The 23680-nt window shown below is 48.9% G+C and overlaps 1 protein-coding gene across 7 annotated transcripts in view; it reads left to right on the top strand.

The window, feature by feature from the left end:
• Positions 1-23680, top strand: part of LOC112314443 (ERI1 exoribonuclease 3) — a 121937-nt gene that overhangs the window by 27850 nt on the left and 70407 nt on the right. For all 7 annotated transcript variants that reach the window (XM_053917992.1, XM_053917995.1, XM_053917991.2 and 4 more), the window contains 3 exons: positions 2881-2997; positions 9173-9232; positions 14044-14135. In XM_053917992.1, coding sequence (XP_053773967.1) covers positions 2881-2997; positions 9173-9232; positions 14044-14135 — 269 coding nt within the window. The remainder of the gene's footprint in view (positions 1-2880; positions 2998-9172; positions 9233-14043; positions 14136-23680) is intronic.

Raw genomic sequence — 23680 nt, 5'->3', positions numbered from 1 at the left:
TTCCTAAAATAAAAACCCCCAAAAACCCCAAAACTTCTTTCATCATTCTAAGGGAATGATGAAATTGGAGGAAGGAAAAGGAGAAGGAGTGGGAAGAAGTTTCATTATCAAAGCAACTGCCCCTAGGAGCTGGCACTTAACCACGTCTTCATAAGCTCTTGAAATTAATGAGATCAACCTATAACTTTGGGGTAACCTCTCTGAGTTACCCCTCGTTTTTCATGGAGCTGAGGCTTGTTTGTTCCTCCTCTCTGGGAGAGTGATAGTGAAGATGAGCGCTCAAGTTGGCGCCATTTCCCCAGGGGTGAAGAAGCCAGTAGCAGGAAAGTTTGAAGATGGAGCTGCAGTGGGGAAACCCGCAGGCCAAGTTTTCAGAGAATCTACTGGGGCCGCTGTCTCGATGCTGGTCAGAGCAGGGGCTGAAGCGCTTACTATTTTATAATAAATACTAATGAAATCCTAGATCCATAATAACATTTCGGATATCTAAAACAAACCATGTGCTTGTAAAAAAGTGGAAAGAGATCAACTTTTAAGTCATAAATTCTTGGTAATAAGGGTTTTTTTCTATTTGTGTTTGATAGATATTTTTGTTTCCAGAGGAATGTCAACTCCTAATTTCATAATGTATCGTGGGCTTAAGAAAATTGAATTTAATAAAAGCCAGAGATGAATGGCATCCTTAAAGGTCCCAACACTTGTCTTTATTAGCAGGACAAACTGCAGGTCTCCAAACACTGCTTCTCTTGAAATGAAAGTTTAAATGAAAAGTACAGTTGTGTCACAGGTTAAATTTCATTGTGGGCCCAGCTAACATTGTTAGTGAGGAGCTGGCTGTATTTGTTTCCTGAGACACCAGGGCAGCCAAACTCACCAGGTTCTGGAGCTCTTTCTGTTGGGAAGGTTTTTTTTTTTTCTTCTTCTTCTTCTTCTTAATGGGAGAGGAAGGATAAATCCGAAATTAAGGAGTCAGATAAGCCTGACTCAGATGAGCCCCACCTCAGAGTTAGCTCCTGGGGATCTTAGAGATCTGATTTTAAGGGGGACCAATATGTGTGTTGTGTATGTGTGCCTTAATTTTGTGTTTGGCAAAACACTCTTCCACTTGGCCGGTTTTATAGTGTGTGTGGCCAATGAGAGGCCCAGGGAATTGGGGAACACGTTGAGAGGAGAAGCATCACCCAGTCCAAACAGCAGCTTGGGCGTCTTCTCTGTTCCCCCTTGGCTCCAACCTTGCAGCATCCCTGCCCTTCCTACTTTGGGGATTCCTGTCAGCTTCCCCATCTTTGGGGATCACCCCAGGGAGACCAGGCAACCAGAACCTTTGACTTTCTCCATCATGAAGCCTGATCGCCTTGCTTTGGTCTTCAGTCCTGCTGTAATCTGTCAGATGAAAATAGCTGCTTTAACAACAAGTTTGACGGTGGGTCTGTTTAGGAGAAGGGTGCCTAGCTGCCCCAGGATGGCGGGACGTTGGCCATTTCGCCAGCCTTTCCACGTGCCTGTTTCTTGCGTGTCATCAGGTGCGGAACAGCTTCCCTGTTGCTTCTCCAGGCTGTCCCTGGGGAGATCCAGTTGGCCTTGAATTTAGCGACACTGGAAAGGTCCTCTCCAGAGTGGGGGCCCTGGGAGAGGAACTGACTGGAACTGACTGCTGGGGCCGTTGATTGGGCAGAGCCCCCCTTTTCTCTTTCTCTCTCTCTCTGCAGTGGAGGCCTTTTCCACATGCTAATTTTACTCGGAGGATTTTGCTTTTATTTATTTATTTTATTATTTCCTATTTGTCTCTTCCAGATGTTTTCAGGCAGTTTTTGTGTGTGTGTGTTGTAAACTAATTCCATTCATGTTTTAAAAATTTATGAAAGCGCTAATAAAAATGTCAAAGTAGTAAAAATGTTAGCTTTTCCTCTGCTTTGATTAAATTTCGCAAACTGTTTTTGAATATTAAAAAGCAATAATTTTTTTTATTCTCTCTGCTCGTTTCCCCTCTTCTCTCCGGTGCGTGTGTGCTCTCCCCTGCCCTCTCCCCCCGCCCCCCCTCCATGCGTCCCTCCCTTCCCGGGAGCGATGTGTGAGGCTTGCTGCACAGCCAGCCTTCTGCAAGCCTGTTTGCACACCAGGACCTTGGTGTGCTGTGCATCTCTATTAAATAACGGAGACAAATTAATCTTAGAGACACCAAACAAATTGTCACTCCTCCTCCTTCTCTTCCATTACGTTCCAGTGGACTGGGAAGGGCTGGTTAAGCGATTTGGGGTGGGGGAGCCGGTGGGAGGGGGGAGAGCTTACTGCCTGAAAGAAAGGTAGGAAGCAGTAGCTCCTATTACTCTTACTCAGTTTTTTCCTCTTTAGTCTCCCCTTCGGCTTTATTTATTATATATCTTTTTTATTTTTTTTTGGTGGGGGTAAAAACTAATGATGAAGAAACTCAGCTCTGTTTAAACTTCACGTCCAGGAAGCTGTGCCCTGGTCTGATGGCCAGTTGTCTGTATGGCTGGAGATCCAGGCCCCTCCCAGGGCAGGGACCTGGGCTGGGGAAGGAGGGGAGGACTTTTAGGGGCTGGAGTGAGCCAGCCTCTGGTAGAGAGCCACCTGGGGAAACTGGGGCAGACTGTCTTACTTCTCCTTTCCAGACGGTGGGGTGGCACATGTGTCTCGTCCCTGGAATCTGTGAGAATATTCACAGTGGGCGGGTTGGGGCTGTGACTGAGTTAGCGCCATTTCACTCAGTCTGGGTTTGGCCTGGCAGGAAGTGATGAGTTCAAAACACTCCCTCATTCTTGACTCTCGGAGTTACTATTTGAAATGGTTGATTAAAAAAAAAACTAAAATAAACAATAAAAACTTATTTTTTTCTCTTCTTTGTCTTTGCTATTCCAGGAAATCATCGAGTTCCCCATCCTGAAGTTAAATGGCCGGACCATGGAGATTGAGTCTACCTTTCACATGTATGTCCAGCCTGTAGTCCATCCACAGCTTACTCCCTTCTGCACAGAGGTAAGGGCTCTGGAACTGAACAGCAAGGGCTGTTGGAGCAGGAGCTTTTGGATCATTGGTATACAGGCCGATTAGTGAAAGTTCTTATCGGCTAAAGTGGGTGCGTATTGGACCCCGCAGTTGGCTCTACAAAGTCTGCCATTCCACTTGGGTCATTCTGGTCATTGGAGACCCAGGGAAAGCAGTGGCACAATCTGTCCCAGCTTCCCCAACATTTCCCCTTCCTTGCATTCCTGTCCTTCCCGGGCACCTGGCACTTGGGTTCTAGGAGCAGGATGGTGCTTCTGGAGCTCAGCTTCTTTTCAGTTTCATTTCCCTTTGGGCCCCTTGGCAACAGGTGAAGGTTTTAGCTTCTGAGAAGGAAAGATTCAGCTTTCTTAGCTTTCTGGTGATGTTTCTCTGTCCCTGAGGAAAGTAGCCCTATGTGAAACCCTGTTGTGGGAAGCACAGTTTCTCACCAAGGAAAGAGGAGCAGTCCAAGTAGAGTATGAGCCCAGCCTGGCCAAGGCTGAAATGTCCTTTTCCTCGTCCTAGTCTGGTGCTCTGCTTGGCCTCCTTGTAAGCAGGTTAGTACTGGCCCCATTTTACAGATGGGAGCTGGGACTAACAGAGATTTTGATGCTTGCTGGAGGCCCACATAAGTGAGCCCTTGGCAGGGAGGAGGCCCTGTCGGAGTGCTGACTCTCCCGACTGTACGGAGAGCTTCTGTGGCTCTTTCCCCTGGGCTGTGTTATGTTACACTCTCCGTGGTGGCCACAGGCTATGGTGAAATCCCAAGAATGGTCAAGAATATGTGGTAACAGAGGTGATGGGAGGACACAAGTGTTTCTAGAATTCTTTCAGAATTTGGGGCTGGGGTATGTTAGAGACTTTGTGCCTTTATTTACAGACCTACTTTTTTGAACATATGAATGAAACAGGAGGAAAGAAGTGTTTGAGTAATCCCAAAACAATCTCTTTGGTGTGGAGGAAGGACCTGCCTGCCGCTGGTGGGAGGGTTCAGCGAGCTCTGCGGCAGCCTTAGCCCAGATATGAGGCCCCGAGGGTCATTCCTGCACTTGATGCCAGTGCTTGCTGCCTGGCTCTGGTGGGCCTTCTGTTGCAGGCATCCGCCTGCCAAGGTGTCCAGTCTCTCAAGTCTTTCATTGTTCCAGCTAACGATATTGAGGTTCTTGCTTCCTTTGGGGTCTACGGTTTTTTTCATCCTTTCCCTGGGAATTACCTATACCACCAGGGGGTGCTAATCTGTCCTTTTTGCCCCTTTCAAAAAAGTAACATTTTAATGATGATGAAAATCCGCTTCCTGTTGGTAAGGGAAGGGAAAACTTTCCTTATACCAGCCAGTTACCTGAGCCCTCCAGTGGTCTGAAAGTGGAGTGTTCTCTGTCCTTCTCTTCCTCTTCTCTGTGTGAAAGTCCCCCCTGGGGGACTCCGCTCTAGCTAGGCTGCTTGGCATAGACAAGGAGGCCCCGATTCGTCAAGGTTGCTGCCTGCTTAGGGATGGAACAGAATGCTGCTGGAGCTCGGCCTGCGCAGGAGTGGGTGCTCAGTAGTGTTGGGAAAAGGGATATTTTTTAGAGTAGGGCTGCTGCTGCTTGTTTTCTTTTTTAGGAGGGGGGAAGGATTGTGGGACTATGATGAAAGCTATGTTGCTTTTTTCCAGAAAGTTTCACTCAAGGACACACATACATAATTTGGATGATAGTAGGCAAGGGGGTGTTGGAAAGTCCTTGTTATGAAAGTGAAGGTGTGGCTCTGCTGGAGGCACTGAGTCTGCAGTCTGTCTGGGGCTTCCAGAGCTCAAAACGCTCCCTGACCTGGCCCCTGCCTTTTTGTCCAGCCTCATATCTCCCTGCTTCATCTTCCCCTCACGTTCCTCATCTAAAGGTCACCTTCTTACAATCTGCCTCTGCACGTGATGGTCCTTCACCTGGGTGATGCTAGCACTCTCCTCCCCCAGCCCCTGCTTGTCCCCTAGGACTCTGCTCAGGGTCACCTCCTCTAAGAAGCCTGGGAAGGCTGGGCTGTGCTCACCCCAAAATAACATTGACCATATACATTATACTGTAATTGTTTATCTGTCTTCCCACTAAACTGTGAGTTCCTTGAGGGCAGAAACTAGATCTGATCCACCTGTTTTCCATCATTAGGGCCTGGTACCAAGCAAACACTTAATATGTGTTCCTTAAATGAATGAATCTTATCAAGGAATTATTCAACCACAGTTACTCTGGCCTGTGCTAGAGTAACTACTGCTGATTTGCTCTTTTGAGCAAGTAAAGTCTTATTCGGAAAACCTCGGATCATGCAGACATTGCCCTGTCTCCATACCTCGTGGCAGTGCTGTGCAGAGAGAGACAGGGGCACAGGATGAGAGCTATTGTTCTCAGACCTCACGCTACCTGGCAGCGGCTGTCTTGCCGGCTAGAGGGAACAACCTCAAAGCCCCTGGCTGTGCCTAAGCAGCTCCTCTGGTAGAATTTTTTTTCGTGTACACGAAGTTCTTAAGAACTCTGGCGCGTGCTTGTGTGGAGCGGAGAGAGATCGGCTCGGTGCTGGCAGCAGAAAGAGGGATTCTGCTTTGGTTAAGTTTGTAGCCCAGGCATAGAGGCTCTTCCTGTTCTGTGTCATGAACATGTTATTGGCCCTCTTGAAGTCCTTTCTTAGTTTCAGTTGACAGTTGGCCTGGGGACATGGTTCTGACAGAGATAGGATGGGAGGTGTTTCATTCCTTCCCAAGCCCTTTCTTTACCACCTTCAGAACCTGCTCCAATTCAGCAGATCTCTGTCTCCAGCGGCTGGACTGCCACACAGTCCCTGACCATGGGCAGTCTTTTTTGCCATTGTCATTGTCATGAAAAAACTACAAAAATACCCATTTTGCTAAATGCCAGTAAAGGGTTTTCTCTTGCACCTGCACTTACAAAGGGTGAGATTTATTGGTCTCTTTGTCTGAGCAGGAGGAGTGGGTTCTGATTATCAGATTGCAGCCAGAGACAAGTGCTTATGTAATCAACAAACTGTCTTGGTGTCAGAATACGATTGTGTTGGAGATAAACTGTGAAAGGAGAAAGTGCTGGATGTGACATGCTATTGGCACCAAGTGTCCTGGGCTGCTTCCTGTAGTTGCTAGTGTTTATGATGAAGCCAGCTCATTCCTGGATAAAGCCCTGGTGTGGGTAGGGGATCTCAGTAGCCAGCCGGGTTATCAGTCAGGGTCAAAAGCCCCTTGCCTTGCGGTTTCCGAGTCTGGGGAAGCGGGAGTTAATCTGTAATCCCTCAGTGAAAGGAACCCCGGAGCACGCATTAATTCTTCCTCTCACCTCTCCTGCTTTAAGTGGTTAAGGTCTCTGAGCTCTGTTTAGCCTGTGAGCCCTGGTTCTCAGCTTAATAATACTTGGCTTTGCTCTAGTGCCTTTCATTGTGAGGATGGGAAAGCTTTTTACAAATATATATTAACCCAAGTGTGAATGAGCTTCAACTGTAGCATGAAAGATTTAAGTTATGCCTAAGGTAGAACTTCCCAGTATTTATTTTATTACATTTTCTCTCTCCCTCACAGCTTATGGTATAAGTCTTACAGGTAGGTATCTTACTGGTTGTCAGTATCAGGTATAGGGACCAACTTTCTTAATTTCACCCCATCTTCATCCAGTGCCTTGGTAGAGCTGATAAGATGGTAGTCCATCCTTGGAGGAATTATTGCAGGGGAATGTGGCCTCCCCCTGGAAAGCTGCCTCTAGTTGAACCAAGAGTTCAAGCCCCTGTGCCTCTAGGGGTTGAGTTCAAGTCCTTTAGGAAGTCAGGGGTAAGCCCTGTTTTGCTGGACCACAGTGGTACGGGAAGCATGGAGAGGGAAGGAGCTGAACTTACTAGGTTCCTCCCAGGCTGATGATTCTAAGATTACTGGCCACTGGAGAGCAGTTTGAGAAAGCCCAGTATTCTGGGACCCCCAACCCCCTCCCTAGTGTGGGAAGAGGCAGGCCTAGGCCGTAGTGAAAGCTCCTGCAAAGCAGCACCTCTGGTTTTCCCTTTTGGTAGAGTGATATTCTCTCCCAAGGCAGTGATTTTCCTAGGACCCAGAGCAGGTGCTTCTGGTGTACAGAGATGCTGACCAAAGTTCCATCTCCAAGGAGGGAGGGTTCTTGGCAAGGGTGCCATTGGTTTCCTTTGTGTCTGGAAGCCCGTCAGTGTTCAGCTGATCTGAGTGACCCTTGGTGGGAGCCCAGAAAAGGAGTAGCCATACCCTTGCCCCAGGAACTCAGACCAGATATGAGATGGGCATGCAGACCCTGGAGTTTTCCGAGAAGTAAGACGGCCACGTGAGCCCTCTTTTCCAGGATAGTCCTGACCCAAAGCCCCAGCTCCAAGCGTGGGGATGTGGCTTGGCTTTGGAAGAACTAAGCAGTAGAGAAGCTGGGCCAGAAAGGGCAGCGGTGGGTCCATGGGCAGTAGTCAATCATCTGGATTTGGGAGCTGGAGTCGGTAAGAGGTCTGCTCTGGACTCTGGCCCCTGTATACCTGAGAAAAAACACAGGGCAGCTGCCTGCTCAGTGTGGCTCTGGAAGGTGTACAGGCTCTGGGTGCTAGCAGGGCTGGGCATAGGAGAGGGCTGCCAAGAAGAACACAGATTCGATGGAGGTTTTCATGTTTTTCTTCACTGCTGGCTCCCTGGTTCGTATAATGGGACCCAGCACGGAGCAGGCTCTCCATGAATAGTTGTTGGCTAAATAAAAGGAGTCTTAGCACTCCGAGATTAAAGCTGCTGACCCGGGGCTCATCTCCCACCACCCCCTCTCCTGCCCTCAGTAGACCATCCTTTCTTCTCTTTGGCTCAGGCCCTCCCTCTGCTGGGCAGTTCTTTGGTCTCCCAAGCAAGGAAAGGGTGTGAAGGTGCCAGCCGGGTGGGCATGCTGTGGGTTAAAGCCTTGTGAAACAACAGTGTAGTTAATCTTTCTAATTTATTTTCCTTTTAGACCATGGGAAGTCTGTAGGCAGCAGCTGTTACCCAATTAAAATACAGATTAATATAAAAACAGTTTCTGGAATATAAAATAGAGTGGCTGTGTCCTTACACTTCCTTAAAATACCACCTAATAATGACTTGATGAACTACAGAAACCCACCTAGAGGAACTCAGCGTTCTTAAAATGAAAATTTCTTCCCTAAAAGGTGTGTATTACCATTCCCTGTAAGTCGCTATGAGAAAATAACCTTCCCTCTTAGTGCCAGCGGTTTCTGTGAGTTGGGTATTTGGTATTCATTAAATGTAATTGTAGTTTAATTGGAGTTTAATCTGTCCCCCCAACACTTAAAAAAAAAAATAGAAGTTTCCACGCAAGCCTTCGGTGCCCCTCTCTCTGGGAGCGGCATGGTGGTTTCCAGCCGAGTCCGGCTCTGTGGATGGGACCTCCTGCCTCAGATCCTGGAGGCAGTCCGTTGTAGCCTGTGCTTAAGGGATGTTTTCACTTCTAAACAAATCAAAGCAACAAGCTTGTTTCAACCTAAGCCTGACCTTGGTGAAGCATAGGCCTGTGAGTCAGCAATTCTCTAGACCAGGTTTGTACACTAGGCTTTTTTGACTGAGTTTCCCCATCAGTTAAAGGTGCTGTTTCCCGCTTGGCTAGTTGGTATTGAGGGCCCAGGTACGCAGGGTGAAGGGTGGATGCCTGTGGGACTCCCCGGCCCTTCCCTGGCATTAGAGGGGGCACTGCTGGGCACTGGGGCACTGCTGGGCACCGAGGCCCAGAGAAGGGGTGGACTGGAAACCGAGTGTGCCTGTCCTGTGTGGTTATTTCCTAAGTCCGACAGGAGCCTCTGTGAAGCTTGGAGGTGAATTCACTTGAGATTTTAATTTGTGGGGCATTATGGAGCCTGTTGAACACAAAAGACACGTAAAATCTTGTTTTTGTTTTTACTTTTGCATGTGAGAGCTGAAACAGGAACGAGATGCACCCTGGGATCAGCAGGTAGCTGCGTATCCCTGTTTCAGGGCAGCGTGTTGTTAGGAAGTTTAGAGCGTGTCCTGGGACTTTATTCCCAAGGCTCCTGTCAGATTCTCAGCCTAAAGCAGTGCAGGCCAGAGTTCTTTACAGTAAAAGGAGAGAAACAGAAAAGAAAGAATTCAGCCCAACTTTGAGTTTTCCATCCATTGGCTCTTTATGTTTACTTGCAGCTCACCGGGATTATTCAAGCCATGGTGGATGGTCAGCCAAGCCTGCAGCAAGTGCTGGAGGTAGGTTGAGTGACCTTTAATTCCTAACCTCTGACCCCTTCCTGCTGCCTTTCTTCCCCCCAACTCCTGAGAACGTAGCTGTGTAATTTGACTATGATTATGGCTTGATTAGAATAACATTTGCTGTCACATCAGTGACATGCTGTTGAGAGTATTGAACCATTGATCTGTCATCTCCAGCTGTTCCTGTCAGGGTTACTGACAACATGTCCAAGTGCTGCCAGGAGGCTGGTGGAGGGCCCCCGCCCGGTCCTGTGCTGGCCGGTTCTGGGCCGCCCGCGCTGGGCAGGTTGGGAAGTCCGGGAGCTGAGCTGTGGCACTGTGGGACTGGCCCCCGGGACTGGAGGTGTTTTTGTTTAGCTTTACTGTTGGCTTCTTGTGGCATATGAGCACTTCATTAACTCACCCAGAACTCCCTATTGATGGCTTTTGTTTGCTGTCAGCTCCTCCAGGAGGTGCGGCTGGGCCCGCCTGCCCCACCGCAGCTTGCCGCTGGATGCATTGTGCCTGTCGGGTGCAGAGGCTGTACTGGGTAATGATTCCTAATCAGAATAATTACAACAATTGCCTGTGTGAGGGAAATCAAATTAAAGGCTTTAGAACCCTTGGCAGAGACCACACTTCTAGGATGTTCTCCTCGGGGAGCTGGAAAAGGTTAAGATACAGCTTCTTGTGCTCCAGCCTAAGGGAACGAGGAAGGGCAGAGCACTGCCTCAGCTTGTCTTCCAGCCCCCTTTGCCTGGGGGTTTTCAGGGAGGGGGAAGGTCCCCCTACCACTGCTCTCTAGGGAGCGGGAAGAAGAGAAAAAGCCTGTGGATCTCCTTGGGTGCTTTATTTATCTGTAAGACCAGTACACCCAATGCTCAGCCCCTGTCAAAGCACAGGAGAAAGCAGAGTATCTGGGCAAGAGCAGGGCACATCTGCATTGGAGGTAGTTATCCGAGGGGAAAGTGGGTGGTGGCCAGGAGAGGGAGGAAGAGCTGTTTATTTAGCCAAGTCAGCCTGTCCCATACAAATGCAGACTGAATCTTCTGGGCTCCTCAGGATGGAGCCAGGGTCAGGGTGTTGGCTCACCCAGTGGTACAGTGTGCTTCCTGTCCCTGAGAGTGTGCGAGCCCAGGCTCTGTACCCAGTCAGGCTCTGGGTGAGGGCAGGGTTAGATGCCTGCCATAACCTGGGAGAAGACTAGATGAGCTCTGAGATGTCTCCCAACGCCACTGACCCTCTTTTTTTGACAGAAGATTCACTCTTACGAATGAGAGGCCTCCCCAGTATGGACTGCTCCTCAAAGGATCATACTCAAGGGGAAAGAAGGGACCTGTCCCTATGTCACAGCTAGCATCTCCAGATAGGGCCTGGCTCCTGAGGGAGACTGCAAGCCAGGCAGCTTGTCCCTGGGATGTCTCTGGGCTCCTGAGGGAAGATGCTCCTTCCACACTAGTACAAAACCTGAGCTGGTGGGGTTATGAGGTTTTTTCCCTCAGCAGTGCCAGGCGAGGGGAAGGTGTGGTCTTCAGGAGCCATCTTCCTGCTGAGCCCAGGCCAGCTGGGGAAAGGAGTGCTCAGAAGGTTCTGAGTCTCCCCCAGGAAGCTCTTTCTGCTCCTCCAGCATGCTGTGTGGGGAAGCGGGAAGGTTTCTGGCATCGACCTGAATAGGCAGTCTGGCAGGACAAGGAGACCCAACCAGGCTCTGTTTTGTCTTATTAGTTGATTATAGAGCTAAAGAGCAAACTTTTTGTCCTAACCAAGACCCTGATCAGGGGGCTAGCTAGGTGTTTGCCTGACTCACTTGTTCTTTTTTTAAAAAAAATTTTTTTCTCTTTCATTTAGCTCATTTGGCCTGACCATCCCCTCCCACCTCCCTTGCCCAGCCTACAGCTATTAGAACCAGCAGGGAGAGACAGGATACAGGAGTGAGTGGTGGTCATTCCCTCATCCCAAAACAGGGTCAACGGATAGACTTTCTAGGCTCTTGAAAACCTATTCATCCATCCATTCATATAGCCATCCACACATTCATCCCCTCCCCCCATCTACTCATCTATTTATCCATTGGTAATCCACCCATCCATCTATCCACCTGACTCATTTGTTCTAAGTTAGGCTCAGGCTGGTCTCCTCTAGACCTTCAGCGGCTCAGGGGTGGGTAGGATTGAGAGGGGTGGGGCTGACTCGGAAGATTGAGGTTATCTTAGTGGTTCCTCCAACCCTTTATCCATTCAAGCAGAGAGGGAAGGAAAAGGTTCTGATTCCCAATGTGGTATCACCTCCTTTACAGTCTCTAGTAGAAAGTGCTCACTAAAGATGTGCTGCATGAGTGAATGGCCTATGCCTTAAGCTTCCAAGGACCCCAGGGAATATTAAGTGCTTCTCATGGTGAAAGCCTGGTCTTGCTGGGCATTGCTTCCCAACAGTTTTCCATCCTATCCTACCATCTTTTCCAGGACTACTGTGAAGGAGTTGGGCAGTGGGGAGCCAGCCCCCCTTGCATGTGGGGCACTTACTTGGGAAGTTAAGGCCAGTAGGTGACTTAGGGATTTCCAGGTTTACCTTGCCTCTTTTTGTGTAAAGTATACCTTCTCTTCTTTCTTTCTTTCTTTCTTTTTTTTTTAAGATTTTATTTACTTATTTTTAGAGAGAGGGTATGGGAAAGAGAAAGAAAGGGAGAGAAACATTGATATGACAGAGAAACATTGATCAGTTGCCTTCTGTCCCTGCCGGGGACCAAACCCACGACCCAGGCATGTGCCCTGACCAGAATTGAACTGGCAACCTTTTGCTTTGCAGGATGATGCCCAACCAACTGAGCCACACCAGCCAGGGCCTACCTTATTTTCTTTATGTGACTTAGGGGAAAGGCTGGGTGTATGTGTGTGTTTCTATCTGTCTATGCAAAGGGTTGGGCCAAAGTGGCTGGGGAGACAAACCATTCAGCACTGGAGGGTCTAGAATTTAGCTATGAGGGGATCCTCGGGCTGAGGAGGATTCTCTGGTATACTGATTATGAAGAGGGTCTCCATAATCTGGCCCTGGGGCGTAGCTCTGATGTCTCTGAAGTTGTGGGAGATCCAACTGCTGTAGCCATGGAACTAGATAGGATCCTTGGCCCTACTCAAGGACTGCTTCAACACAGGCCAGACCTCCAGGATCTCTGAGATGTACAGGGAGCCAGCCTACACCTGCCAGAAGTAATCTCACTTCAAGATTTCCATGGACTCTCCATTACCTGCTGGGCACGCAAGGCCCTTCACAGTCTGGCCTAACCTAGTGTCCAGCTTCAATTCCTGTTCCTCCTTTCTATACACAGTGGACTGTGGTCACATTATGCCTTACCCATATTTTAGTCGTTTCAAGAATAGCTACTGAGAAGGCCCTGTGCTGGGTTAGAGAGTAACACAGTGAATAAGACAGGGAAGAGTCCCTGCCTTCAGGGTGCTTACAGTCTGGTGAGGACAGCAGACATTAAACACATAACTGCTTCTCAAGTACAAAGTGGTTGGGCCTGTCATCTCCTTTCCTCTGTTCTACCCTGTCAAGCAAACCACCAAGCTCCTAATTCAATTACCTTCTTTATGAAGCCTTTCTGACTCCTTTCCTTGAAAATAGAGCTGGCCACTTCCTTCTTTTGGTTCTGTAACATTCTGGTCACTTCTTTATTGCTGCATCTATTATATTGTATTATGAGATCTGCTTCTCTCCCCTTCTCAGCCTACTTACTCTCTTATTTCGTGGTAGGAACTTAAATACCTTATTACATTTGCAGTTAATTCTCAAAACAACGTGTAAGGTTAGTCATCCTACCTCATTTTATAGATGAAGGAAGCTGAAGTTCAGAGGAGTTAAATGACTTTTAAATGACTTCCCATCAGTGACACAACCAGGATATCGAAGAGCCAAGATCCAAACCCACATGCGTCTGACTTTCAGTCCTGCGTTTCTAACCACTATGTCATGCAGCCTCTAAAAACAGTCCCCCTGTGTGAGTGGGGCAGTGCTGTGATCCGCTGCACTCCTACCCCGTGCCTGGGATCGTCTGAAAAATAGGCGATGCTTCATGAATTCCTTATGATAATTCAGCCATTATACACTGATTTTAGTATTTGTACTTCTAGTGTGAGTGCAAATAATAAAACCTATCAAAGGAATGAAGGGAGAAAGAGACTTACAGTGTGCTTAGGAGCAATTTCTCTCTCTACCTAGGAATTGAGCTCAGCCTTCAAAACAATCTGTTGAATTTTAATCCTCATCCAAGAGAGGAGAAATACAAAGTCTGGGGCTAATTATGAGCTTTGCTTCTGCCCAGCAAAGGGCTAGACTCATGGTGGAAATTAATTTCACTTTCATTTGGGGAATAACCAAATTCATAAGTTTGGTTAATAAACATTTAGTGGGAGGGTAAAATGAGTAAGTGAATGAATGAACCTGTGGATTGGAGTCCCTGCTTGGGTACCAGCCTGTTCTCAAGCCCAGCATAGCCTATGTCTATGCTAGGCTGTGCCTTTGACGACCAGAGCTATTTGGACTGATTTACTGGGATCTGTCCTTATTCTGTCTGGGGCAGGCTGCCCGGAATACGGCGTGGAGGGGGCCCCTCCCCTGCAACACTTGGGCTTGTGGGCTCTTCTTGCAGGGATTGTCCTGCAAGTGCCTTCATAGTTCTGAGCCAAAGGTAAGAGCCCAGAGCAGAGCCCTGGCTGGATGAGATTACAATTTTCTCCTGCTCTGATTACAAGCAGCTTATCTGCGTTTCACTGTTGTGGCTCTTCACAGACTCAGGGAAATCTCATCTGTTCTTGTTGTGTACTTTTCAGAGGGTCGATGAGTGGATGGCGAAGGAAGGCCTCTTAGATCCAAACGTCAAGTCAATTTTTGTCACCTGTGGAGACTGGGACTTAAAAGTCATGTGAGTATGAGAAGGGCTGCTTTGCTAGCGGGGCTTGGAATCTGTGGGACCAGTTCCTGCCTTTCACAGACTTAATGCCTAAGCCTACAGGGTAGCTAGGTCAGGGGGTCCCTGGATTTTGGGGGCTGTCAGGATAAGGATAGGGGTGGGACCCCTGCTTTCTGCCTCTGGAGCAGGGAGGGATGGATTTGCTGGGACTGTTGTTGTCAGGGCCTTCCTGCCATGGCCAGGTCTCACTGCTTAGGAGAGCCCTTCAGTTGCAGAGCTACATGTCAGTGCCCTGGAAGGAAAGAGTTAAAAGAGGTCTTTATTGTTGAGCCAGATGCATAGTGTTTATTAGTCTAAGTGCATTTTATAACCATAGGTACTCTTATTATTTCTGTTTTTATAGATGAGAAGATTAGGGTACAAAGAGGTTAAGTAACTTGCCCAAGAACATATGGAGCCAGGATTCAAACCCAGGCAACCTGGGTCCAGGGTCCTTTCTCTTAACCATTACACTGTACTGTCCTCTCATCTGGGATACAAGGCCCGGATGATACAACTGAGAGCCCGGTGGTGGGATGAGAGAGGGCTGCTTCTAGGAAGTTGCCTAAGTCACCAGCCTCCTCTCTTCTGTTTTGTCCCCAGTGCTTTCTCTCCTTTGTCTCCTGATCCTGGAAGACAAAACTGGTTACTCTGCTAGGCTGACACTTTGCCTCTTGTCTATCTTATGGATACCTGGCTTCAGACAGCCCCCAGGGAACTAAAGTGGGGTGGAGGTGGGGGGGGCATTGTTTGCTGAGTACTGATAGAATCGATAACCCTGTGTTCTCTGTGACTGCAGGCGGCCGCAAGCACTCTGTGTGTGTGCACGCATGCACACCTGTACTTTTGAGCGTGGGTTGGGGTGTCGGTGGGGAGTTGGGAGTAGTGGTTCTGGAGTGATATTGCCTACCAACTCAGGCATTGTCTTCTCATCAAGGTCTTTTTATGCCTTTTGGATGCTGGGCATTGAAGCATAGTTATGCACCCAGCTGGATGGGTGTCAGGCCTGCAAATGGACACCAACTCTCTAGGTGAGATAGGAGGAAGAACAAGCCCAGGTCACATAAACACCTACACACCTCATCTCCCATATCCCTTAGGTCGTGTACACACACTTACTGCACATCTCCAGGTCTGCACATGCAGCTCCCAGAGATCCAGAGGATTTCTGTGCTCTCAGGTGACACTCCTTTGTCAGGGAGATTGTATAGGCTGGGCTGATATGGATCGGAGGAGGGCCCCATGGAGGAAGAGAGGAGGAGGAAGGCTGTTATTGTTTAGGGTATCCTGGGCAGCTGTGAGCACTGGAGATGGAGAAAGGACTTAGGTGGAGCTCTGTTGAGTAGAAGAAGCTGTTCAGGGTGGGGCAGCATACAGGCTGATACCCAGAGGTTCATGTGGTCCAGCCTAGAGGCCTGGTTTCTCCAGATAGCCTCCCAGGACTCCCACTCTCCCAGTGGTTCTCTGTCTTTGGTGTGTTCACGTCACAAACACTCGCATTTCAGAATCTCTTTGTGTTAACTATGAGTCTTTTGTGACTGGCATGTCACATACACACACAGGGTGGGGGAAAAGCAGGCTTTCAGTTGTGAGTACATGAAACACAGAGTTTATTATTGTATTATTACTTACTAATGATTGTATTATTTTTCATACAAACAACTGTAAACCTACTGTTGCCCCGTCCTGTATGTGCACAGGAAAATTTCCCTGGGCATGAGGTTGGGGACTCTGGGGCTGGTCCTCCTAAGCTTGGAGTCTGGCCTGTTCTGGCCTGCAGCACCAGTTCAGCTCTTGGCATGGTGGGCCCTGGCAGATTTTGGTGACTAAGGAAGCCGTTCTAATATCTTCACAAGAAATGATGGAATCAATGTAGAATCAAAAGGGGGGATTGGGTTGTTGAATTCAAGCATGTATGAAAGGAAACCAGATGTTAAATGAGCACATACCATATGTCATTCAGTCCTCCTGTCTTCTCCAGTAGGAGGTGGTATCTGTTTTATAGCAGAAAAAGGCAAAACAAAATTAAAAACTGAAGGTCAAATTGGTAAAGACTCACGGCTATACAAAATTGAATTCCAACACCAAAGAGGTTCCAAAAATAACCAAGGGGCTGGGCAGACTTTGGGTGTCGGTTTGGGCTTGGACTGGGAAAGCCAGTGAAGCTCTGTCAGAGTATGCAGGAGGAAGCAGATGTCAGGTGGCAGGGACTGGGGGAGGGGAGCTCTGTGGCTGCCTTTTAGAAGCAGGACTGTGCATAACTGCTGGGAAGGCTCTTAATTAAATGTGTAACAAAATAAAAACAGCCAGAGAGGAAACCTAAGTAGTGCTGCGTGACAGCGCACAGCTTGTCGGTGTTCCTGGAGCCGCGTCGGAGGGCTCTCGGCAGAGCCCTCACCTTTTCCTGCGCCTGGTAAAGGCTGATGACGAGCCTGACAAGGGTGGTGTTAAACTGACACTACAACCTGTCAGTGTGTGCCTTACTTTTTATTTTGACATCCCCTTTCAGATTTAACTAAGTCTGAGGAATTCAGCAAATATTTTCCTTTCCCACTCTAGTTTCCCAGAGCCGTGGCTCCTCGTCGCTGTCCTTCCTCTCTCTCCTAACCAGCTTCACATCACTTTCATTGGAAAGGGCCTGATTAGTGAAGCGCTGAGAAATGGGAACTGAAGTGGCAGCAGAAATCCTACCGGAGAAAAGAAATCTGCTCCCAACCTGACCAGATCGTTTTGTGTCCATCTTTTGTCCAAACCGGATGAGTTGCTACTCCAGGTTTACACGGGCTTTGATGCCGCAGTCGCGGATCCTGCTTAGATGTGTTTTCATTTAGTAAGTGCGGATTTAACTTTCCTTCTAAACATGTTTAAGCTGCAGCACTTGTTCCGGAATTGGCTCCTGGTCAGCTTGCCTTCCCTACCTGACGTGCCTTTGCTTTGACTTCCCTGGTATTTCTTGAATCTCCTCATGGAGTTTAGTGTTCTTTTGCCAGTTTTCTCTCCTCTCTTCTCACCCAGGCAGGACCGTTTCTGTAAAGTTCCATTTCTGGCATGGTGAAAGGGTAGGGCTGGCGCCGAGTGAGGAGTGACAGCTGCACAGGTGCCAGCCACCCTTCAGGAACTCAGATTTTAGTCTGTAGCTTGAAGATCTGGGTTTACCAACTGAACAGCACAGAGTGGCTGAGCAGCTAGATCAGGGTCTTTCCCAGTGGCCTGTGGGTCTAAGAAGAGGGCCAGGTCAGGAAGACAGAAAGGTAGGGGTAGGAGTGGATGTGGAGGGGGGTGGGGAAGAGCTGATGTGAGGGAAGGCCTGGCCCTCAGTGCAGTCTGGGAAGAGGACCTCTGGAGAGGATGAGGACAATCAGACTCTGCTCTAATGGGGCAGGGTCTAGGGCTGCTCAGGGTCTGTTGTGAGGACCTTCTCCTAGCTCAGCCTCAGCTCTGAATGGTGGTTTCCTTCCATTAGAGATTGAATATGTAAATGCTGGTCTACCTTCGTCATGAAGTGTGCATACTGCACCCCTCTGTTGGTGTTGTGCAGATGGGGACCCGGAACACTTTTGGGTTTAGGAAGTCTGGAGGTCAGAAGGTACTTGCTTAGATTACCCAGTTTTATTTGTGGGACATGCACTCGGCGGGGACTGCTGAGGGTGTCCTGAGGACTGCAGTCAAGTGGCCAAGACTATTGAGCTCTAGTCACCTGGAGTGAAGTCCCATAGAGATGTGCCACACACTGGGACACAACTGTGGGATGGTGGCTATCCTGTGGGGGGGGGTGGGGGGGGGAGGGCAGTGTGTAGGATATAGATGAAAGGCTGGGACTTCTTGGCATTATTCAACAGGGTTGACCATGTATCCTTCTTGAAATGCTGTTTATCTTTGCTTTTCTATGTCTCCTTTTCCTCTAGCTTCCCCTTCACAGGGTCTTAGAGAGGATTATTTTCTTTTCTGTTAAATTTTGTGTTTGTTAAATATTGGTATTTCTTTGGTCTCTGTCCTAGCTGTCTTGTCTTTTTATTCTGCACACTCACACTTACCAGAGTGATCTCATCTTTTGCCATAGCTTCAACTATCCTCTCTGTATGTCTTCTAATCTTTTTCTGCAACTGGAAAATGGAAACTGACACGACAGCAGAGATCCCACTGGAGAAAAGACACTGCTCCATCTGCCATCTGAATTCCAAGCCTTCATATCCAGCTCCCTGTTCTCTATCCACACCTAGATGTCCGTAGGCCCCTTAAAGCTCAAGGGTTATCTTTCTCTCAACCCTAGACCTCCAACATAATGACGGGCACCATCTACTCAGTGGCTCTGTTGGAAACCTGAGAATCATCCTTGATTCTGTCCTCTAGCCATAACCAATTAATTGCCAAATCCTGTTGAGTCTTCCTCCCAGAGCTTTCTCAGAGTCGTTGCCTTCTTTCCATCCCTATTTCCACTGCCCTAGTTAAGGTCACAATAGTCTTTGTGGGTTATTACAGAAGTCTTCTAACTAGTCTTTTTCAACTCCAATCTTCTTTTATTCCACTTTTCTAATTGCCACAGATTATGTCACACTCTGCTTAACGCCCTTTCCATTCTCATCTTGGCTGCTGGTACCTGGTGTCGGTGGAGGTCTAGACTATTACGTTCATTTTGATGTGGGGCATAGTTGTGCAGGAGGTGTGATGGGGGATGATTTGGGGTTGTCTGAGAGCCTCCTTGCAGAGCTACAAATGAGTGAATCCTCAGATCTATTTTAAGGAAACCATTGCCAGTATTGCTTTGGGCACCTCTGTCCCTCAGTATATTTGAAAGCATGTGGGGCATCTAAGCATGCAGGGCATCTTGTCACGTTACTGAGCCCTTGAGAGCCTTGCCCCTTGCCCGTGGGTGTGCCAGAGGGTCTCAGCACTGAGCTGTATCACCTTTGATCAGCAGCCTGCTGGGGGAAGGGGTTTGAGTAAGAACTCCCTGGCAGTCCTGACTTGTCTCATTTCCCAATACTTTTATCTGTCACTGCAAGCACTTGGGCTCTCCTCCTGAACTAATTAAGTTTGCATGTGTTTAGACACGTTGCCAAATAGGGCTTAGCAAAGCGGAACTGAGCTACATCTCTTTCTGAGAAGGGAAGGAAGGATATACGAATACTCCCCCATGAGGGCCCTGGAGAAGCGTGGATGACACGGAGTGGGTGTGTGCACTGATGATAGGCATTCTGCCCTGGCCCTCCTAGGGACATAGCAGGCCTGCAAAGCAACCTTCCGATTGGCTGGCAGGGGCAGGTGAGGCCCACCCGCCAGCTTTCTTAGTGAACTGGGCATTCTAAGAGGGCTGAGGATGGATAGAGGGCAGGCTCTGAGGTACGATTTTTCTCCCAAGCACAAACAAAACTGAATGTCAAGTTTAGTGGGGTTTGCAGGGGGAGTTTGTAGGGAGTGTGTGCCATTTGCTGCCAGCCTGAACCTACCTTGGCCTCGAGCCACCTGTGGGGCTAGCAGAGTGCATCTGTCCTTCCTTCTAAGACTGTGAGAAGTAGAGTGGGATCATGGACAACTGAAGGCCCAAGTTTTCCTTTTTGCCTACAAGACCCCACCCAGTTCCCTTGCTTAGTCTCGTGATCCGTGTGAGGTGGCACCAGGGGGAGATGGAGAGAAGGAGAGTAGTGCTGCCTAGAACCTGCTCACTCCAGAGGTGGGGTTCAGCCTGACGGTCCACCGTAGTGAGGTGATGGCTGGCAGTATGTTTCTGTGTCTGACTGATGCTTGCCTTTCCCTAGTGCTGGGAGGCTTGGGGCCTGAGATGCTCTGTGTCAGAACATACTTGGGTCCTGTCCGGGCAGCAGATATGGGGGCATTACCACATTGCGGACTCCTTCTCTGAGATAGGGAGTGAGGGTGTTTTCTACTGAAGGCAGGAGAGCCAGCTGACAGCCACGGTCAAAGCCTCAGTCCTATAGCTCTGAGGCCAATGGGTCAGCCTCCTGGCCATGAAGAGGCTCAGTCAGGCCAGGCTCCCAGTGCATGCCAAGTGTGTGTATCGGGTGGGGGGGAGGTTCTGCAGGTTGTATAGGAATTCTGGGCCTTTGAGCTGCAGCCAAAGCCCAGAGAGAACAAGAACCAGACCTTCTGCCCTCCCTTCAGCTTCCCTAGAGCCCTCTCGTCAGCAAAGGTGCATCGGGTTAGCCCCAAGAAGGCAGCCTGAGTTGATGGGGTCATGTTTCAGCTGCAGCTAATCCAAGTCACTCGATATAAATCTGTCCCTGCTGCCTCTCCCCTCCCTCCCATCCCCAACCCACAGACAGGGAAATGAATCCCGGCCCTCACCCTGAATACATCATGGCAGGCCTGCCTCTAATGAGAGAGGGCCATTCATTGTGGGGTGAAACTCCCTGCAGAGCCTGGGATGCCATTAATTAAAGAAGAGCCACCTGAAGCCAGTCGTGCAGTACACACTCAGATGGAGTGGTGTTGCGGTAGCCTCGTTAGCCTGACAGCTCCTTAGGCCGAGAGTTTGTGGGCTTGGAGGAGTGAGGGATGCCCGCCTCCACCCCAGAGCTCACATGCCTCTGGGGCCAGCATCCTCACAAATGCATGAGAGCCCCCTTTGCACATGTTGTGGGGCCTAGAACTGGCATAAAGGGGCTCCTGATTGTGGGCTTGGGGGACTGTCCATTTGCCACAGCCCTAGGGCAAGAGCAGGTTTCTGTGGAGGCCAAGCAGGCTCCCAGTTCCCTACCTGTGCTCTCGTCCCACTCTTTCTCAGAGCCTGAGCCTCTGGAAGCTGGCCTGCTGTGGAAGGACTTTGGGCCTAGAGGGTCATGGGGAGGTGCTTGCTGTCTCCCTGGCAGAGAGAGCCTCTGGTGTTCCACTTTCCGGGCACTTCTAGGCTGAGGGGTGGAACCCCCGTGACAGCCTCATCTCCCCCTGGGAAGGTATCAGAGGGTTCAAAGAGCTTTAGTGATTATAGGAACCCCTGGAATGGAAGTTTTGCTCAGTTAAAATCCCAATAAAAGATAAAGGTATCTGCATAGTAAATAATCAGGCTTTGAGATGTTTTGGCAGTGGGGGTCTTAGGCTTTGGTCTGCTGTAGAGCTGCTGGCTGGATGGCTCTTTACTGCTTAACTGATCCTGAGGCACGTGTTGCTGCCTGGGTTCTGGTCCCTGGCCTTACACATGGAGCTCCCCTTGACTATCTGTGAGGGTCTTAGCGCCTCCTCCTTGCTGGCAGGAGGGGCTGTAGGCACCGAGGCCTTTGCTGTAGCCCAGAGTTGGGGCAGTTCAGCCAGTATCTGCCTGGCTTGTCAAGAAGACAGATTGCCCTTCTGTCTGTGGCTCTTCAGAGTAGTCTTTGGGAGGCTGGTTCTATGCTCTGTGGCAGGATTTGACAGACAGGCTGCTTCAGAGAGCCTCGGAGACAGCTGGGGTCATGGCTTGACCATCTGACCCATCTCTGCTTCCCTAGAGCTCGCCTGGTATGGAACGGAGGCTGCATGGGTCCTCCCACCAGGCCATGACACCTAGGACCTGGGCTCCATTCTTCTGTGATTTGAACAGTTTGGTATCTTTTGAGGCCCTGGCCACTTGCTTGGGCCCTTTGTCCTCTGGCAGATAGAGAGTGAAGGCTGAAGGGCTTGTGCCCTGAACACAAGGAGAAGGGGCACTGTTGCTCCTAGAATTTTTTTTTCCTTTGGGTGAGGTATTTTTGTGTTTTTTCTTTAAACTCTTTGTGTGACTCTTGAGACCCAACTATTTTTTAAATCTTTCTAGAAATTAAGGTATGACATAATTATAGTAGGGTACAAAAGTATGCAAATGTGAAGGGTGTAGCTCACTATATTTTTATACACATACACACCTGAGTAATCACCCCCCAGATCAAGATGAAGAAGCTTTTCCATCAATCCAGAAGGTTCCCCTGTGCCCCTTCCCAGTCAGTAATGCCCTCTGCCTACCAGGTGACCACTGTTCTGACTTCTATTACTCTTGCTTAGTTTTGCTTGTACTTGATTTTCATATAAATGGAATTATACAAGATATATTCTTTCATGTCTGACTTTCTTTGCTCAACATAACATATAGGAGATTCATCCATGTTGTTTTATGTATCATTTCAGCCTTTTTATTGCTGTGTGGTATTCCATTGTGTTGCTACACTGATGTATTCTCCTTTTGTTGGACTGCCTTCCTTGTTTAGCCCTCGAATACATATTTGGGGAATGAGTAAGTGAATGTTCAGTCCGATATGAGAATCTCCCCAGGTCTATCAGCTTGTCCCAATCCCCCTCACCTTCTAAAACTTAACTCCAGCCCTTTGGGTATGTGTTTTCTCGTCTCTTCTGAAATCCACTGTCCTCCCTCTTCTCTGAATTCCTGTGATAGGAAGAGGCTGGGCTGACCCCAGGCCTGTGGAAGTAGCCTTTGAGCCACACTGACCCATTTGTTTATTCTTTCAGCAGATGTTTATTGAATACCCATTATATGCCTTGCACTGTTGTATTGCGGATATAGCAATGAACAAAGAGCTCGACTTTCCAAAACATCTCTCTTTATGGAGCTTCCATTCCAGTGCATGAAGCTAGCACTGCCCTCTGCCCTTTGGACCCCGATGCCAGAAGAGTCTTGTTCAGGTTTCTCTCTATCCTGTGGGATTCTGTAGGAGCAAGCTGGCATTGGCCCTTGCCACCTTGACAAGGCCTCTCCAGGGCTTGTGGGCTTTGGTCTCTCTTTTCTGCTGCTGCTGCTGCTGCTGCTGCTGCTGCTGCTGCTTGGCATTGAAAGGGTCTTTCAATATTGGTGCTTCCCTTCCACTAGCTAGGAGTCTGATTCCCTCTGTGAGGGGAGAGAATTAATCTCCAACTTTCCATGCCTGTAAGGTGAGTGACCTCTGTTTTGTCAGCGCTTGCCAATCTTTCCTCTTAATTCCCAGCCAGGATAATGGAGACATTACTTTGTGTTAAAGCAAAGAAAGCACTAGTTCTTTGAGTGCAGGTGCCACACCAGTCCAGACACTGGGAACAACAGAGCAGCTCAGTGGGAATCTCCTCACAGGTGAGTAGGCACCTGGAGGCTACAGGGGCATTGGCACCTGAGTGGCTTTGATCCTGAACTGCGGTTGGCAGATTCAAGGAAGGATGGTGCCCTGCCATCCCATCCTCCCTAACCACTCTCTGTGCCAGTGGGGCAGCTGCTTCAGTGTGGTCTGAAATGGGTTTCTTTCGTCAGGTCCTAAGAGCACACAAGAGGCTGTGAACACTCCAGAGTGGAAGAAGAGTTGGAGAGCAGGGTTCTTGGAAGGTGAAGGCCAGGGAACTCCAAGGCTATGGTTTGCATGATGGCCCATGGTTCAGTGACCTGTGGGCTCCAGGGCTCAGCTCTGTAGGGCTTTGGGAATGGTGGCTGTGAGTGGGTGGGATCAGTTCTGGGTGTCCCTGGCTAAAGGGTGACACGACTCAAACTTGTTAGTTCTGTTAAACTGTTTTTTCCAAAGCCCGTAAGGATGTTGGTTTGGGGAAGAAAGCCAGCCAGCCCAGAGAATCCC

The sequence above is a fragment of the Desmodus rotundus genome, unplaced genomic scaffold (assembly GCF_022682495.2).
Source record: "Desmodus rotundus isolate HL8 unplaced genomic scaffold, HLdesRot8A.1 manual_scaffold_92, whole genome shotgun sequence".
In the NCBI taxonomy this organism is placed as follows: domain Eukaryota; kingdom Metazoa; phylum Chordata; class Mammalia; order Chiroptera; family Phyllostomidae; genus Desmodus; species Desmodus rotundus.
This window is presented reverse-complemented; position numbering and strand designations above follow the sequence as displayed.